The sequence below is a fragment of the Nansenia antarctica genome (assembly GCF_963989245.1).
Source record: "Nansenia antarctica genome assembly, chromosome: 2".
Taxonomy (NCBI): Eukaryota; Metazoa; Chordata; class Actinopteri; order Argentiniformes; family Microstomatidae; genus Nansenia; species Nansenia antarctica.
The window spans coordinates 41581076-41597456 of NC_137675.1; the positions used below are offsets into that span (position 1 = coordinate 41581076).

General features: G+C 47.7%; 1 protein-coding gene across 1 annotated transcript in view; it reads right to left on the reverse strand.

Annotated features, from left to right (window-relative positions):
- LOC308150159 (condensin complex subunit 3-like) overlaps nucleotides 1-13744 on the reverse strand; it is a gene marked incomplete at both ends in the record, with an annotated part of 29191 nt that extends 15447 nt beyond the window's left edge. Inside the window, 12 exons of the mRNA XM_080523020.1 lie at nucleotides 1637-1747; nucleotides 2154-2339; nucleotides 3747-3836; nucleotides 4039-4162; nucleotides 4443-4583; nucleotides 5149-5298; nucleotides 5786-5978; nucleotides 6679-6763; nucleotides 6850-6995; nucleotides 9413-9641; nucleotides 11958-12188; nucleotides 13637-13744. Of these exons, the coding sequence (XP_080379146.1) occupies nucleotides 1637-1747; nucleotides 2154-2339; nucleotides 3747-3836; nucleotides 4039-4162; nucleotides 4443-4583; nucleotides 5149-5298; nucleotides 5786-5978; nucleotides 6679-6763; nucleotides 6850-6995; nucleotides 9413-9641; nucleotides 11958-12188; nucleotides 13637-13744 (1794 nt within the window). The remainder of the gene's footprint in view (nucleotides 1-1636; nucleotides 1748-2153; nucleotides 2340-3746; nucleotides 3837-4038; nucleotides 4163-4442; nucleotides 4584-5148; nucleotides 5299-5785; nucleotides 5979-6678; nucleotides 6764-6849; nucleotides 6996-9412; nucleotides 9642-11957; nucleotides 12189-13636) is intronic.
- Between the last annotated feature and the right edge of the window lie 2637 nt (nucleotides 13745-16381).

Genomic DNA, 16381 nt, shown 5'->3' on the forward strand with positions numbered 1-16381 from the left:
CGGACTGCATCGATCGATCAATGAACGGACTCCACATTACGTTAACTAAAGTGTGTTAAATAGTTTCACGACAGTAATGTACGTTTTCTATATTCTCTTTCCAGTTTTACCCTTTTTATCAATAAAACAACGTCATTTCTATAACCACGTCTCGCTGATTGGGAAGGCATTACGTCTAGCTGCCTGTCAAATCATACTTACTCGGACTCGGGAGTATGAGAATGAGGAGGATGTATCGGGGGGATACACACCCGTGGACTATTTCAACTTAGTGGCACAAATTAAACTCTAACACTATAGATAGACTAAATTGAACTAAAATGATGGACACCGACTGAATAACTGAGTGGGGGAAAGACAGATCTCAAATGTGGAACAATTATAACATTTAATACATAAAGATAAAACATATACAAATATATAACATTGATATCCCTACACTCAAATGTAGTGTGGTATTGTCAACCTAATCTAATCAATCCTAATCTAATGGTACCAGTAGCCCAGGTTGTCGATAGTAGCGCACGTGGAGATGGACGAATGTAGAGGAGGAAGGTTCAATGGAAACTCCCGGAGTAGAAGAGGTAGCCAGGAGGATGTTGTACTCTGAATCTCCTGACTCAGTACTGGAACGGGCACGGCAGGCTCAATCAATGAACGGGGTTGAGATGGCTAGCGTCCTTTACTAGCCGCATCTCACGGCCCTCGGTGGTCATTCACTGTGCTCTAGCACATCCAAAACACGCAGAACAATAACCTTGACTCCTGTCACTGCAGTGGTTTTATTTAGACTAGATCAAACTAAATTAACTGACGAATTTCTCCCTCACAACTACTCCCGAAAGGTACCTTCACTCTCCGCAAACCACAAACTACTCGCGCCGTTGTGAGACAGGGTTGCCAGATGGGGCGGGTTACCGCCGAATGGGCTACTGGGTTTAGCGGTTATTTAGCGGACTAGTTAGGCTGTAAATTGTCAATCCCATCTGGCAACCCTGCCGCTGTTTGTTCATCGTGTAGGCTAGTCTACACATTAATAATCAAATACAAAAATATAGCCTATATATTCGTCTTTTTTAATGTAGAAGGAATCAGAATATGTGAGAAATTAATTTTAGCAAATTGTATTCAAATTGTGCTTAGAGGGAATTATTTTCGTCTGACATTATGACCGAAGAGGTTTAAATATGTCGGACTTCAACAGATTTTACCGGACAAAGACCGGTAATTACCGGTTAACGGAAACCCAGGTGTGTGTGTGTGTGTACCAGAGAGGAGGTGATGGCGGTCATGGTGGTGTGTGTGTGTGTGTGTGTGTGTGTGTGTGTGTGTGTGTGTGTGTACCAGAGAGGAGGTGATGGCGGTCATGGTGGGGTGTGTGTGTGTGTGTGTGTGTGTGTGTGTGTGTGTGTGTACCAGAGAGGAGGTGATGGCGGTCATGGTGGGGTGTGTGTGTGTGTGTGTGTGTGTGTGTGTGTACCAGAGAGGAGGTGATGGCGGTCATGGTGGGGTGTGTGTGTGTGTGTGTGTGTGTGAGTGTGTGTGTGTGTACCAGAGAGGAGGTGATGGCGGTCATGGTGGGGTGTGTGTGTGTGTGTGTGTGTGTGTGTGTGTGTGTGTGTGTGTGTGTGTGTACCAGAGAGGAGGTGATGGCGGTCATGGTCGGCCCCACGCCGGTCTTCATGTTCATCTGCTTCAGCAGCTCAAGACACATGGTCAGGCACCGCAGCATGGTGTCTGGGTCTGTCTACACACACACACACACACACACACACACACGCACACACACACACAGTTCATCCTAATTCCATAGATTACAGTTGTATTTAGACAAACATTCATTTAGACATACATTACTTTGAGTAACGTCTGCAGGGTGTGTGTGTGTGTGTGTGTGTGTGTGTGTGTGTGTTGGCGGGCGGTCGATCATGTGCAATCTTAAGGCGACATATCTGACGGGGAGCAATGACATGATGAATGTAACTGCCGCAGTCGCTGCATTTCTCCCTCTCTCTGTCTGTCTCTCCCTCCCTCCCTCCCTCTCTCTCTCTCTTCCTCTCTCTCTCTCCCTCTCTCTCTCTCCCTCCCTCTCTATCTCTCCCTCTCTGTCTGTCTCTCTCTCTCTCTCTGTCTGTCTGTCCCTGCGTGCGTACCTTCTCCACGCGCGTGTCCTTGTCCGTCTGGCAGCTCTCCTGGGCCTCCAGCAGCAGGGCGGCCCAGTGCTCCTCCAGGCCCCGGACGGTCTCCTTCAGCTGGGCCGCGGTGCTGAAGTCCTGGGCCGCCACGCTCTCCTCCAGGCCCTGCTTGGCCTCCAGGATACGCACCTTCACCTCCGCCATCTGGACCACGCAGGGGGGGGGGGGGGGGGGGGGAAGAGAGGAGGAGAGAGGGGGAGTGAGATCATGAAACTTGCTGCTGCCCCACTCTCGTCAGGATCTGCTTAGATTCACCAAGGACACGTACCTTCACTTCATTTACTCTCTAGAGAGAGAGAGATAGAAGGAGAGAGAGAGAGAGAGAGAGAGGGAAGGGTTCAAAAAAAGAGGGAGCAAGAGGAAGAAGGAGGGGGGGATAGAGAGTTGGGGCAGCAAAGCGCGCGGAGGGAGGGAGGGATGGATGGATGGAGGGATGGATGGAGGGATGGATGGATGGAGGGAAGGAGGGAGCATCAGCCTCTGTGTTGGTCTTGAACCTGGGTTCCGTTTAAACTCCTGCGTCTGTTCCAGGTTCATATCAGCAACCAGGTGAAATAGGCCTTGGTATCTGTTTATTTACAAGGCCTTGGTATCTGTTTATTTATAATAGGCCTTGGTATCTGTTTATTTACAAGGCCTTGGTATCTGTTTATTTATAAGGCCTTGGTATCTGTTTATTTACAAGGCCTTGGTATCTGTTTATTTATAAGGCCTTGGTATCTGTTTATTTACAAGGCCTTGGTATCTGTTTATTTACAAGGCCTTGGTATCTGTTTATTTACAAGGCCTTGGTATCTGTTTATTTATAATAGGCCTTGGTATCTGTTTATTTACAAGGCCTTGGTATCTGTTTATTTATAAGGCCTTGGTATCTGTTTATTTACAAGGCCTTGGTATCTGTTTATTTACAAGGCCTTGGTATCTGTTTATTTACAAGGCCTTGGTATCTGTTTATTTACAAGGCCTTGGTATCTGTTTATTTACAAGGCCTTGGTATCTGTTTATTTACAAGGCCTTGGTATCTGTTTATTTACAAGGCCTTGGTATCTGTTTATTTACAAGGCCTTGGTATCTGTTTATTTATAAGGCGCTGCTTGGGAATTTGCCAATATTTGAAGTCACAATATTGGCCCTTAACTCACCCGATCAAATAACTGGCTTACTCTGAAGGTCCCCAGTATGTGTACAGAGCATGGAAAGACTGCCTTCTTATTGGCTGCTCCACACTCCTGACTAGGGACCACTGCATATCTATCTGCACCTGCCTTGACTGGTCCATTGTGTTATGTATTGTTGCACTGTGCATGTGTGTGTTGCAGTGATCATCCTGGACACTCTGCCCACCCAACACGAGGGTCTCCCTCAGGTCCCAGAGATGAAATAAAGGCTTGAAATGAAATGAAATAAGCAACCACTTCCTTCACTAAAACCATCCGGTTTTTGAGCCACAAATCTTTCTTTGGTTCTAGGTTCCTGGTTCTAGGTTCCCCTGGTTCTAGGTTGCTGGTTCTAGGTTCCTGGTTCTAGGTTCCTGGTTCCTGGTTCTCTCACCTTGACTTGTCTCCTGCGGTGCACGTTCGCGTCCACAGGCTGGCTGACGGCCACGATGGGCTCCCTCACTTCAGAGATGATCTCAGCCACCTGGCGACCACACACACACACACACACACACACACACACATTGTACCCTATGTCTGTGTGTGCGTGTGCGTGTGTGTGTGTGTGTGTGTGTGTGTGTGTGTGAGTGCGTGTGTGTGAGTGTGTGTGTGTGTGTGTGTTTGTGAGTGCGTGTGTGTGTGAGTGCGTGTGTGTGTGTGTGTGTGTGTGAGTGTGTGTGACTCACGGCCTGCGTGCGTCTCGTGTCGTCAGGGAACAGGCTGAGCAGCTTCTGGGTGAGGAGGGACACCAGGGAGGGGGGCGTCTCTGGGAGCCTCAACATCTCCTGCAGCACCGCCAGGACACACCTCCTGCAGCACAGCATCATGGGAACAGTAGTCAGAGTAGTGACGCAAAACAGGGCCAACTGCTAACTTCGTCAGTTCGTTCGCTAACGTTCGTTGTCACATTGTCCAGCAGTGTGGTGGACGCAGACCAGACCTACACAGTGACATACAGATCAGCTCTGATCCATCCCTCCCTCCTCCTCCTCTCTCACCTCTCTCCCTCCTCCTCCTCCCCTCTCACCTCCTCCTCCTCCCACCTCCCTCCCTCCCTCTCTCCCTTCTCCTCCTCCTCCCCCCCTCTCACCTCCCTCCCTCCTCGTTGGTGTCCAGACAGCCAGTCAGGTGGATGAGCTGTTGGGAGATGAACTCCTTTTTCATCACCATCTCCAGCTGGGTGAAGTCCGCTCGCTGCTCCTCCGACATCACTGGAACACCCTTCAGGTACCTGCATGGTTATAACATGGTTATAACACCTCCCTTCAGGTACCTGCATGGTTATAACATCTCCCTTCAGGTACCTGCATGGTTATAACATGGTTATAACACCACCATAGGCAGTTTTAGCCAGAGGACAGAGAGGTGACGGTGTGTTACCCAGACAGGTAGTCAGCGTAGGTGGCAGGGTGTGTTAGGGTGTGTTAAGGTGTATTAAGGTGTGTATTAAGGTGTGTTACCCAGACAGGTAGTCAGCGTAGATGGCAGGGTGTGTTAGGAGGTGTGTTAGGGTGTGTTAGGTGTGTGTATAGGTGTGTTACCCAGACAGGTAGTCAGCGTGGGTGTTAGGGTGTGTTAAGGTGTATATTAAGGTGTGTATTAAGGTGTGTTACCCAGACAGGTAGTCAGCGTAGGTGTTAGGGTGTGTTAGGAGGTGTGTTAGGGTGTGTTAGGTGAGTGTTAGGGTGTGTATTAAGGTGTGTTACGGTGTGTTACCCAGACAGGTAGTCAGCGTAGGTGTTAGGGTGTGTATTAAGGTGTATTAATGTGTATTAATGTGTATTAAGGTGTGTTACCCAGACAGGTAGTCAGCGTAGGTGTCAGCGTCAGGCAGCAGGCGCTCCAGCAGCTCCTCCCCCTGGTCTCCCTGGGCCTTCACATGCTCACACAGAGCCCTCCAGCACAGCACCCGCTCACAGCTCAGAGACTCCACAGGGATCAGCCTCCTACACACAGGGACAGGGAGAGGGACAGGGACAGGGGGACACACACACACACACACACACACAGGGACACACACACACACAGGCACACACACACACACACACACACACACAGACACACACACACACACAAACGGACACACAGACACACACACACACAAACGGACACACACACACACAGACACACACACAGACACACACACACAGGGGGACATATACACACACACACACACACACACAGGGACATAATACACACACAGACACACACACGGAGAGGGACACACAGACAGGGACACACACACACACAGGGAGACACACACAGAAAAAATACAATCACATCAGTAACTTTTAGTGTCATTCAATATGTGTCTACAAGTGTATGTCTGTGTGTGTGTGTGTGTCCTCCAGTGTGTGTGTGTGTGTGTGTACCTGTCCCCCAGCCCTATGGCGTCCTCCAGCAGGCCCTGGGGGGGTGTGTGTGTGTGTGTACCTGTCCCCCAGCCCTATGGCGTCCTGCAGCGCCCCCTGGGGGGGGGAGGAGGACAGCAGGGCGCTCAGCGTGTCCAGGGCCGTCTGGCTGCAGAACTCCACGTCCAGCATGTGCAGCAGGTCCAACACGTCTCCCTGCAGCAGCCGCAGCCAGGCGGGCAGCAGGCAGGAGCGCACCACCTCCCTGACCGGCTCTGCACACACACACACACACACACACACACACACACACACACACACACACGTTAGACAACATACAGCACCCTAAAGAGACGGTTAGAGCGTGGTTACTCTGGGGAGAACTATACTACACACAGAGACACACAGAGACACAGAGACACACAGAGACACAGAGGCATCCAGAGACACACAGATACACACAGAGACACACAGAGAGACATACAGACACACAGAGACACACAGGCATCCAGAGACACACAGAGAGACCCAGAGACACCCAGAGACACAGAGGCATCCAGAGACACACAGAGAGACCCAGAGAGACCCAGAGACACACAGGCATCCAGAGACACACAGAGACACACAGAGAGACCCAGAGACACCCAGACACACAGAGACACACAGAGACACCCAGACACACACAGAGACACCCAGACACACACAGAGACACACAGAGAGACACACACAGAGACACCCAGACACACACAGAGAGACACACAGACACACACAGAGACACACACAGACACCCAGAGACACACAGAGACATCCAGAGACACATACAGACACACAGAGGGACACACAGAGACACATACAGACACATACACACAGAAAAACACAGAGACACTCAGACACACACAGATACACACAGAGACACCCAGACACACACAGAGACCCAGATACACACAGACACACACACACACACACACACAGTACCTGAGGAGTCGTGCAGGCCATCCTGCAGCAGACTGACCCTCTGGGCGATGCGCAGAACTTTGACGTGAACCTTCTCAGCCAGAACCTGAAACACACACACACACACACAACCTCACTCTCCCTGACCCAGACTACCAACGCGCGTGCGTGTGTGCGTGCGTGTGTGTGTACCTCGTAGGCCAGCTTGCGGACGTTCTCCTTGACGTCCCTGGTGCGTGTGAGTATCTTGGGGAGGGTGAGGGGGATGGGGGCGATGCAGGACAGCACCGCACGACGCACCTCCGCGTTGGAGTCATTCTCCAGGATCAACATGTAGGCTGGAGGGAGGGAGGGTCAGTGTGTTTATAGTGTGTGTGTGTGTGTGTGTGAGTCATTCTCCAGGATCAACAGGTAGGCTAGGCAGGGAGAGAGGGAGGGATCTCCTCTCTCACCTCCTCCTCCTCTCTCAACTCCCTCCCTCCCTCCCTCCTCCTCCTCTCTCTCTTCCCTCCCTCCTCCTCCTCCAGTACCTTTAATGGAGGGACAGTCGGTCAGTACCTTTAATGGTGGGACAGACAGTCAGTACCTTTAATGGTGGGACAGACAGACAGTACCTTTAATGGTGGGACAGTCAGTCAGTACCTTTAATGGTGGGACAGACAGACAGTACCTTTAATGGTGGGACAGACAGGCAGTACCTTTAATGGTGGGACAGACAGACAGTACCTTTAATGGTGGGACAGACAGTACCTTTAATGGTGGGACAGACAGTCAGTACCTTTAATGGTGGGACAGACAGACAGTACCTTTAATGGTGGGACAGACAGTACCTTTAATGGTGGGACAGACAGACAGTACCTTTAATGGTGGGACAGACAGTCAGTACCTTTAATGGTGGGATAGACAGTCAGTACCTTTAATGGTGGGACAGACAGTCAGTACCTTTAACAGTCAGTCAGTACCTTTAATGGTGGGACAGACAGACAGTACCTTTAATGGTGGGACAGACAGACAGTACCTTTAATGGTGGGACAGACAGACAGTACCTTTAATGGTGGGACAGACAGACAGTACCTTTAATGGTGGGACAGACAGTACCTTTAATGGTGGGACAGACAGACAGTACCTTTAATGGAGGGACAGTCAGACAGTACCTTTAATGGTGGGACAGTCAGTCAGTACCTTTAATGGTGGGACAGACAGTCAGTACCTTTAATGGTGGGACAGACCGTCAGTACCTTTAATGGTGGGACAGTCAGTCAGTACCTTTAATGGTGGGACAGACAGACAGTACCTTTAATGGTGGGACAGACAGACAGTACCTTTAATGGTGGGACAGACAGACAGTACCTTTAATGGTAGGACAGACAGACAGTACCTTTAATGGTGGGACAGACAGTCAGTACCTTTAATGGTGGGACAGACAGTCAGTACCTTTAATGGAGGGACAGTCAGTCAGTACCTTTAATGGTGGGACAGACAGTCAGTACCTTTAATGGAGGGACAGTCAGTCAGTACCTTTAATGGTGGGACAGACAGACAGTACCTTTAATGGAGGGACAGTCAGACAGTACCTTTAATGGTAGGACAGTCAGTCAGTACCTTTAATGGTGGGACAGACAGACAGTACCTTTAATGGTGGGACAGACAGACAGTACCTTTAACGGTGGGACAGACAGTCAGTACCTTTAATGGTGGGACAGACAGACAGTACCTTTAATGGTGGGACAGACAGACAGTACCTTTAATGGTGGGACAGACAGTCAGTACCTTTAATGGAGGGACAGTCAGTCAGTACCTTTAACTCATTGACTGCCAAAGACGCCAATTGGCGTCTTATAGAATAGTAACGTTGACTGCCAAAGACGCCAAATGGCGTCTTTGGGATTTTAGATGGGGGCAGTAGTTCGATAAAAGCCTGGAAAAGGAAGTGGCTTGCTGTGGGTTGTAGTAATGGCGAAACGGATCAGGGTATGTGCCAAACGCGGCGCGGAGCATTGCGGCGCGGAGCATCGCGGCCATCGCGCGACTCTTCAAACAGTTCAGAGTCGGACGATACAGGAAAAGTGCAGAAAAAAAAAGAAAAAAAAAGTTCTGCAGAAAAAGCTCGTTTTCTCTGTTTATTGGTCAAAATCAGGTGTTTTTGCTGAAACCACCCTATGTTCTACGGCCGATTTCTAAACACTCAAAGAGGCTAGAAACAAACTTTCTTTTTCTGATGAAAGAAGAGAGTCTAAAGTTTTGGTAGATATGTTCAATGTTTATGTAGTCCGAAAAGTCAATATTTGGTGGGTCTTCAAAGTTCAGCGAAAATGCCCCAAAAGTCTGGCAGTGTGGAGCTCTCCGCTCTGAACATGGCTGGCAGTCAAAGGTGGGACAGACAGACAGTACCTTTAATGGTGGGACAGTCGGTCAGTACCTTTAATGGTGGGACAGACAGTCAGTACCTTTAATGGTGGGACAGTCAGTCAGTACCTTTAATGGTGGGACAGTCGGTCAGTACCTTTAATGGTGGGACAGACAGTCAGTACCTTTAATGGTGGGACAGTCAGTCAGTACCTTTAATGGTGGGACAGACAGTCAGTACCTTTAATGGTGGGACAGTCAGTCAGTACCTTTAATGGTGGGACAGTCAGTCAGTACCTTTAATGGTGAGACAGTCAGTCAGTACCTTTAATGGTGGGACAGTCAGTCAGTACCTTTAATGGTGGGACAGACAGACATTACCTTTAATGGTGGGACAGACAGACAGTACCTTTAATGGTGGGACAGTCTGGGTTCTGGGGCTCCTGCAGGCGGGTCATGGCGAGCGCGGCCTGGATGCGGATGTTGGGGAACTTGTCGGTGACGCGGACCAGCATGGCCTGGTGGATGCTGTCGAACAGGTCGTCATCGATCAGGGCGTTCGCCGCCATGCTGCCCAGCAGCTTTTTGATCAGCTGACACACGCGGAAACGCACCGCGTGGCTGTTGGCCTTGTGGGACTGAGGGGGCGGCCGGAGGGAGGGAGAGAGGGATGGAGGGGATGAGGGTGGGATGAGGGTGGAGAGTGAGAGGGAGGGAGGGGGGAGGGAGGGATGAGGGTGGGGGAGAGATGGAGTGAGGGAGGGATGAGGGTGGAGGGAGGGAGGGATGAGGGTGGAGAGAGAGAGGGAGGGAGGGGGGAGGGAGGGATGAGGGTGGGGGAGAGATGGGGTGAGGGAGGGATGAGGGTGGGGGAGAGATGGAGTGAGGGAGGGATGAGGGTGGGGGGGAGAGAGAGAACAGGGATGGAGAGAACGTTAAGAGAGATGTAACCCCTGCCATATGGGCGGGGCCTGAGTTCTATTTTAAATAAGTGGCGGTATTACTTGTAATAATAAACTATTCAAATTATGACGATCAGTGCCTCCATTAACTATGTGGAAGTATTTTAAATAGGACTTCCTTTTTAATCCTTTTAATGTATTTATGTTTTAATTATCATATGAATTGCCTATTACCTGTTTATGACACAACACAGTGGCTTTAAATGCAAATACCAAAGGGTATATATTTATTTACTAAATGCTAAATTTAAAGTGTTGGTAGTCAATTATAATGTTATACAAAGTCAATAGACAATATTCACAATACAATGTCAACAGACAATATCACAATATCACATAACAAAATATAGGCTCAAAGCCTATTCCAATTCCTTTCAAGGAAATAAATGTAATGTTTCCAATAAACTCAAAGTCAACTCAAAGGATTCACAATTGTACAATATATCATTCAGTAAAATAAAAAGGTGGGCCCACACTCACACACACACACGCACTCTGTAACTCAGTCCATTAACTAGTGTTACCGTTGCAGCTGACGGTGCTTGTGAGCGGGGGGGCCTTGAAACTGTTATGGCCACTTCACTCGGGTTTGAAAGATGGTGTAAAAAGAGGCAGAGATGAGGGGGATGAGGTCCAGCGCTCTCCCACGAGCGCAGGAGAATGATTGAAGTACACTGACGCGAAGATTCAATGGACGGTCTCGAGTTACCCCAGGCGATTGGAAACGGTCTCCGTTGTCCAACGGAGAGCTTTCCTTTGGCTTGGTCTCTCGACTTCCAATTCTGAATTAACAGAATACACTGAGCTACAAAATCCAATAGCTATTTCGTTTTGATAAAGCTAGAAACAATTTATCACTCAGCAAAGGCTAGCAACATGCTAACGTAATTATGCTAAGCTAACCGCTAGCCGCGATTAGCTCTACAGTAAAATATAACATACTACAACGAGTAGATGTAGCTTATAAACAAACACCAGACATATGTATTTACCTCTGGTAGCTTCAATGTGCACCAACATCCAAAAGAATAACTGTTCGTTGATTCCCGAATTGTTAATACACACAGCATACACAAGTCTTACTTCCTCGACGAGGTCCTCAAACATTCTGACACGCAACCTAACGCTATTAGTACAAAGTCCCGCCCTCTCTCTCTCAGCATACATTTCATTGGCTAGCTCTTCCCGATGGACCAATGAAATAAAGAAATGAATGAATGACATATAACCAATGAGCGAACTCACATTAGAGTTTGTAAACAAGTACACATTATAAACTTATAACAATGTTAATAACCGTGTACATAACCATGAAATGATGCTTATTTATTAAATGGACTTATTTATTGAAATGCTCATAGCTCACGTTAGTAGCTGGGCTACAGAGAGAAGAAAAAAAAACAGGAAATCCTGAAACATCGCTGAGATATGTTCACCATGTAGTTCATAGTATTCTTGTTCAATATAGACCGCTGTGTGTGTGTGCGTGCGTTAGGGCTGTATGTGTGAGTGTGTTTGTGTGCGTGCGTTAGGGCTGTGTTTGTGTGTGTGCGTGCGTTAGGGCTGTGTTTGTGTGTGTGTGTGTGTGTGTGTGTGTGCGTTAGGGCTGTGTGTGTGTGTGTGTGTGTGTGTGTGTGTGTGTTTGTTAGGGCTGTGTGTGTGTGTGTGTGTGTGTGTGTGTGTGTGTGCATTAGGGCTGTGTGTGTGTGTGTGTGTGTGTGTGTGTGTGGGGGGGGGGGGTTAGGGCTGTGTGTGTGTTTGTGTGCGTGCGTTAGGGCTGTGTTTGTGTGTGTGCGTGCGTTAGGGCTGTGTGTGTGTACGTGTGTGTGCGCGTGCGTGCGTGCGTTAGGGCTGTGTTTGTGTGTGTGTGTGTGCGTTAGGGCTGTGTGTGTGTGTGTGTGTGTTTGTTAGGGCTGTGTGTGTGTGTGTGTGCATTAGGGCTGTGTGTGTGTGTGTGTGTGCGTTAGGGCTGTGTGTGTTGTGTTAAAATACCTCCAGCAGGAAGGTGAACATGTAGCTCAGGAAAGGGTGCTCCTCCTCCTCCTCATCATCGTCATCTCCCTCCTCCTCCTCCCCCCCCTCCTTCGGGGGAGACTCAAAACTCGTGGCGAACATGGACACAAACCCGATGACGTGCTCCACCGCGGGCTCGCGCTTGTACACGATCATGGCATACTTCAGGTAGTGGATGAACTCCTGGTGGAACACCGTCTTGTCCTCCAGCTAGACAGCGTCAGGATGGTGAAAACAAAAACACATTATTTTTATTGGTTTTGTCAAGTGCAAAATAACAGCCTCCGCACACACTCCAAACTCAAAAAATGTAGTTTAGTTTCTGAAGAATGGAAGTGAAGAGTATCAATAGAGTGTTTTAATATATATGCCTGAAGAAGGTCTATGACCGAAAGCTTGCCCAATAAACTACGTTTTTTTTCCACAGATTTGAGTGTTTGATGTAGGGATGCTCCGATGTAGGGATGCTCGGCCGATTTCACTCCAAATGACTCGATCGGTGATCGGCAAAAATGGCCGATCGCAAAAGATCAGCCTTAAAACATGTAACGTTAGATATATAACGGAGCGATGTATTTCTACGGAAAGGCTGACTGACGCGGGGCTCATTCAATCTCCGCGTTCTTTATAGATACGCTTGCAGCAGCGGGTGGACTCCCGGTTCATTGAGTTTACGGTTAAAAGCATAACTTCTCGGGGTGTCAGCGCGGTGGTTCAGGGCTCAAAATGACCGTATACCGATGGTGAAGTTAGCAAAGGAGTATTGTGATTGTACCACCTCCATAGCCGGTGTTATTCACGGGCAAAGACGGTGCCCTTTGCGGGTTAATAACTGTGAGTTACCGTGGGTTAGGATAACAATTCAAACGTGTCCGGATAGGGGAGAGGACAGGGAATCCAAAACCATTTGAATGGTGTCGATACGACACTGCTATCACGGTCGACACAGCGCGGAGCGAATTCCCTGTTAAAACGATTCTCTCGCCCCGCTGTCAACGGTAGTTTCAACCAGCAGGCGCGGTGCTGCGAGCAGCAGCGTGTGAACTCCCGGTTCATTGAGTTTACGGTTAAAAGCATAACTTCTCGGGGTGTCAGCGCGGTGGTTAAGGGCTCAAAATGACCGTATACCGATGGTGAAGTTAGCAAAGGAGTATTGTGTTTGTACCACCTTCACAGCCGGTGTTATTCACGGGCAAAGACGGTGCATAATAGCGATTTTTGTGTTATGCTTGTTGTAAATAAAAGTTCTATGATGCATTGAAATGACATTAAACTAAGATAATACGATGGTCAGCATAATTTTTCGAATCTTTATTAATAAGCTATTACAGAAACTGTAGTGACATTTTCCAAGAGCGAATGTGGTATTTAAAGATGGCGGTTAGCGAAGAAATCTATGAACATGGGATGACGATTTCCATTGACCAATCAACGGTGTGCAGCGTCACACGTCACACGCAGCCTGGCAAAAAGGTACCCTTCGGCCCTATGGTTCCTGCTCACGATGGGTAGCTAAAGAAGCGACCCGACCCGACCCAGGCCGACAAATGGAAAAGCGCCAAAGAAGCAGGCCAGCCCGGGCTGACCCGGGTCAGCCCTCTAGTGGAAAAGCCCCATAACTTTCAAGGATTTCAAGGACCTGTGGGAACCCTGCCTACCTTGCTGTAGCGGGCCTTGAGGCTGGCCACCAGCTTGGCTCTGTTGGTGTGGCCCTTCTGGGCCCGCTGGAACGCCTCCTTGATCTCCAGGTCTCCGTCTGTGGTCATCTTTAACTCTCCTGGACGAACACGTTACTTTTAAAAGCGTTGTCAGCCGTACAATGGTTTTCTCTGTGTACCACATGCACAAAAGAAGAGATTTGGTGAGGCTGCATTCTCATTTTATGCAGCCAGATTGTGGAATGCACTGCCAGTTTGCATTAGGGATGCAACCTCAGCACATGTTCAAGTCAAGACTAAAAACCCATCTTTTTAATATTGCCTTAAAATGACTTTAAATGACATTAATGTTAGTTGATGAATCTATATATTTGTATGTAATGTACTGACTTGATTAAATCTTATAGTCATTCTTATATTATTTTGTTATTTTGTTAAAGCACTTTGAGCTGCAACGTTTGCAGGAAAAGTGCTATACAAATAAAGGTTATTATTATTATTATTATTATTATTATTATTATTATTATTATAGTGAGATTATATCCAAAGTCCAAAGCTGTTTTCTTACCGGCTAGATCGTCTCAACAACACAGTGGTTCCGGTACTACTGTTGGCTACTACCATCTAGCTAAAGTTAGGCTGTACTGCGAAGTAGTTTAAAGCTGCATAATTTCAGTTCACGGTATTGAAATATATATCATAACATACTTCTCTCGTGCAATACAACTACAGTCCTTCGATACCTTTGTCTGGGGGTGGGGGGACACTACAGATCTGTCTCTGGGGGTGGGGGGACACTACAGATCTGTCTCTGGGGGTGGGGGGACACTACAGATCTGTCTCTGGGGGTGGGGGGGACAGTGGGACACTACAGGGACGTTCGCTAATGTGTTTACACAACCGTTTGGGTGGCTGCGGCGCTTTGGAATAAGGTGCTGTATAAGTCAGTCCATTTACACACAAGTTTGAAGTTTCCACTGAACTAAAGCAGCAGGGACATGACATGTGATTACAGGGTATATACAGGAATCTTGAGGTTAATTTGAAAGTGACAGTTGGATCTAAGTGACAGTTGGATCTAAGTGACAGTTGGATCTAAGTGACAGTTGGATCTAAGTGACAGTTGACACTAGAACAGCCGTGTCTATGTTACCTACTCAGGGCATATACAGGAATCTGGAGGTTAATTTCAATACCTTTCTAAGACTTTTTAAAGACCTTGTCAATATTTTTCCAGACCTCACCGCCACTTGGAGCTGTAACCGTTGACATCAGTGACACCTTTAACTTAACAGTTTTAGTTTGCAACAGACTAGACCACTATCATACAACACAATGTTCAGGTTCATCTTTGTTTTTTAATAAAAACGAATAAATTCACTAAACTTTTACTCAAAGTTTTTAGGACTCAAACTCTTTGGACAGAGTCTAATTCAGAAAAATACCTATGAAATTCAAGACCTCATAAAATCGTGATAAGACTTTTTAATACTTATTAAGGGTCTTGATTTTCCCAAAATTGATTTATCAACTTTTAATACTTTTCAAGACACCGCGGATACCCTGCCTACTCTCTGTAGCCTAGTAGTAGCAACCCTGAGAACCCCCTCGTAGCTAGCCCTCTAGCGCCCCCCTCCCCTCCAGGCCGCCCGGGGTACTGCGGGCGAGGCAGCTAGCCAGGGTGGCTAACCCACTACTTACCACAGGGATGTTCGCTAACGTGTTCACACGGTCAGTTTAACGTGAAACTAAGGCCTTGTCCACACTACACCGTGGGTTTTCCCTAAAAAAAGAATCGCGTCCACACAATCACAGTTATAAAAAAACACCATCCACACAAAACCGCGAACATTGTTTAAACCGCGCCAAAAATAACCAATAGCGTCTGGCTGTGCCCCTTGGCGAATCAGAAGTCTGGAAAACAGCTACCATTTCCGGTCCTATTATTATTATTATTATTATTATTATTCAAACTTCCTAAACCTTTTGAAACATTATGTCTGTGTACATTAAAACTGTAGTCGTCATCACAAGTTAGAAAATGATATTGGGCCCCCAAATCAGTTTACAACTTGTTGTAATTATATTACGATGTTTCTGGTATGCAAGCAATGCAGGGTGCGTTCGTAAATCCGCTCTGAGAGCGCCGGAGCGCACACTGGGTTCAACGTCCCGTAATTTGATTGGACAAGAGGCATTCCATGAGTGCTGATCAGATTTCCAGGGCGAATTTACGAACGCAGCCGTAATATAGCTAGTTAACAGAAGACGGAAAGAAACGTCAGATCAGATATATAAATATATATAAACTGGTTATTTTGATAAACTGGACACATTTTGGGAATATATATGGTTACTTTCTCGCCTGAAAACATATTAAAACTTCATAAAATGACATGTTAACACTTAGAGGCAAAAGTACAGATTTTAGCCAATGGAGGTTTAAAATGGAGGATTTAAATTGTCTTTGTTGTGGCACAATTGACGTTCAAGCCGAAAACCCCGGTTTTCCCGTATACACCTCTCCGCTGAAACCGGAGTTTCTACAAAAGTTCGCCCTGGCCGGAGTTCTCAAGAAAGCACGCCGGTTTCAGTAACCGCTGAACTGCAAGTCACGGGTGCGTGTGGATGGAAGGCCAAACCGGGTAGAAACACGCCCGGTTAAACGCCCGGAGTAGTGTGTACAGGGCCTAAAGCAGTAACACGACATGTATGACTAACGTAACATCGTGTATAGGTTACATA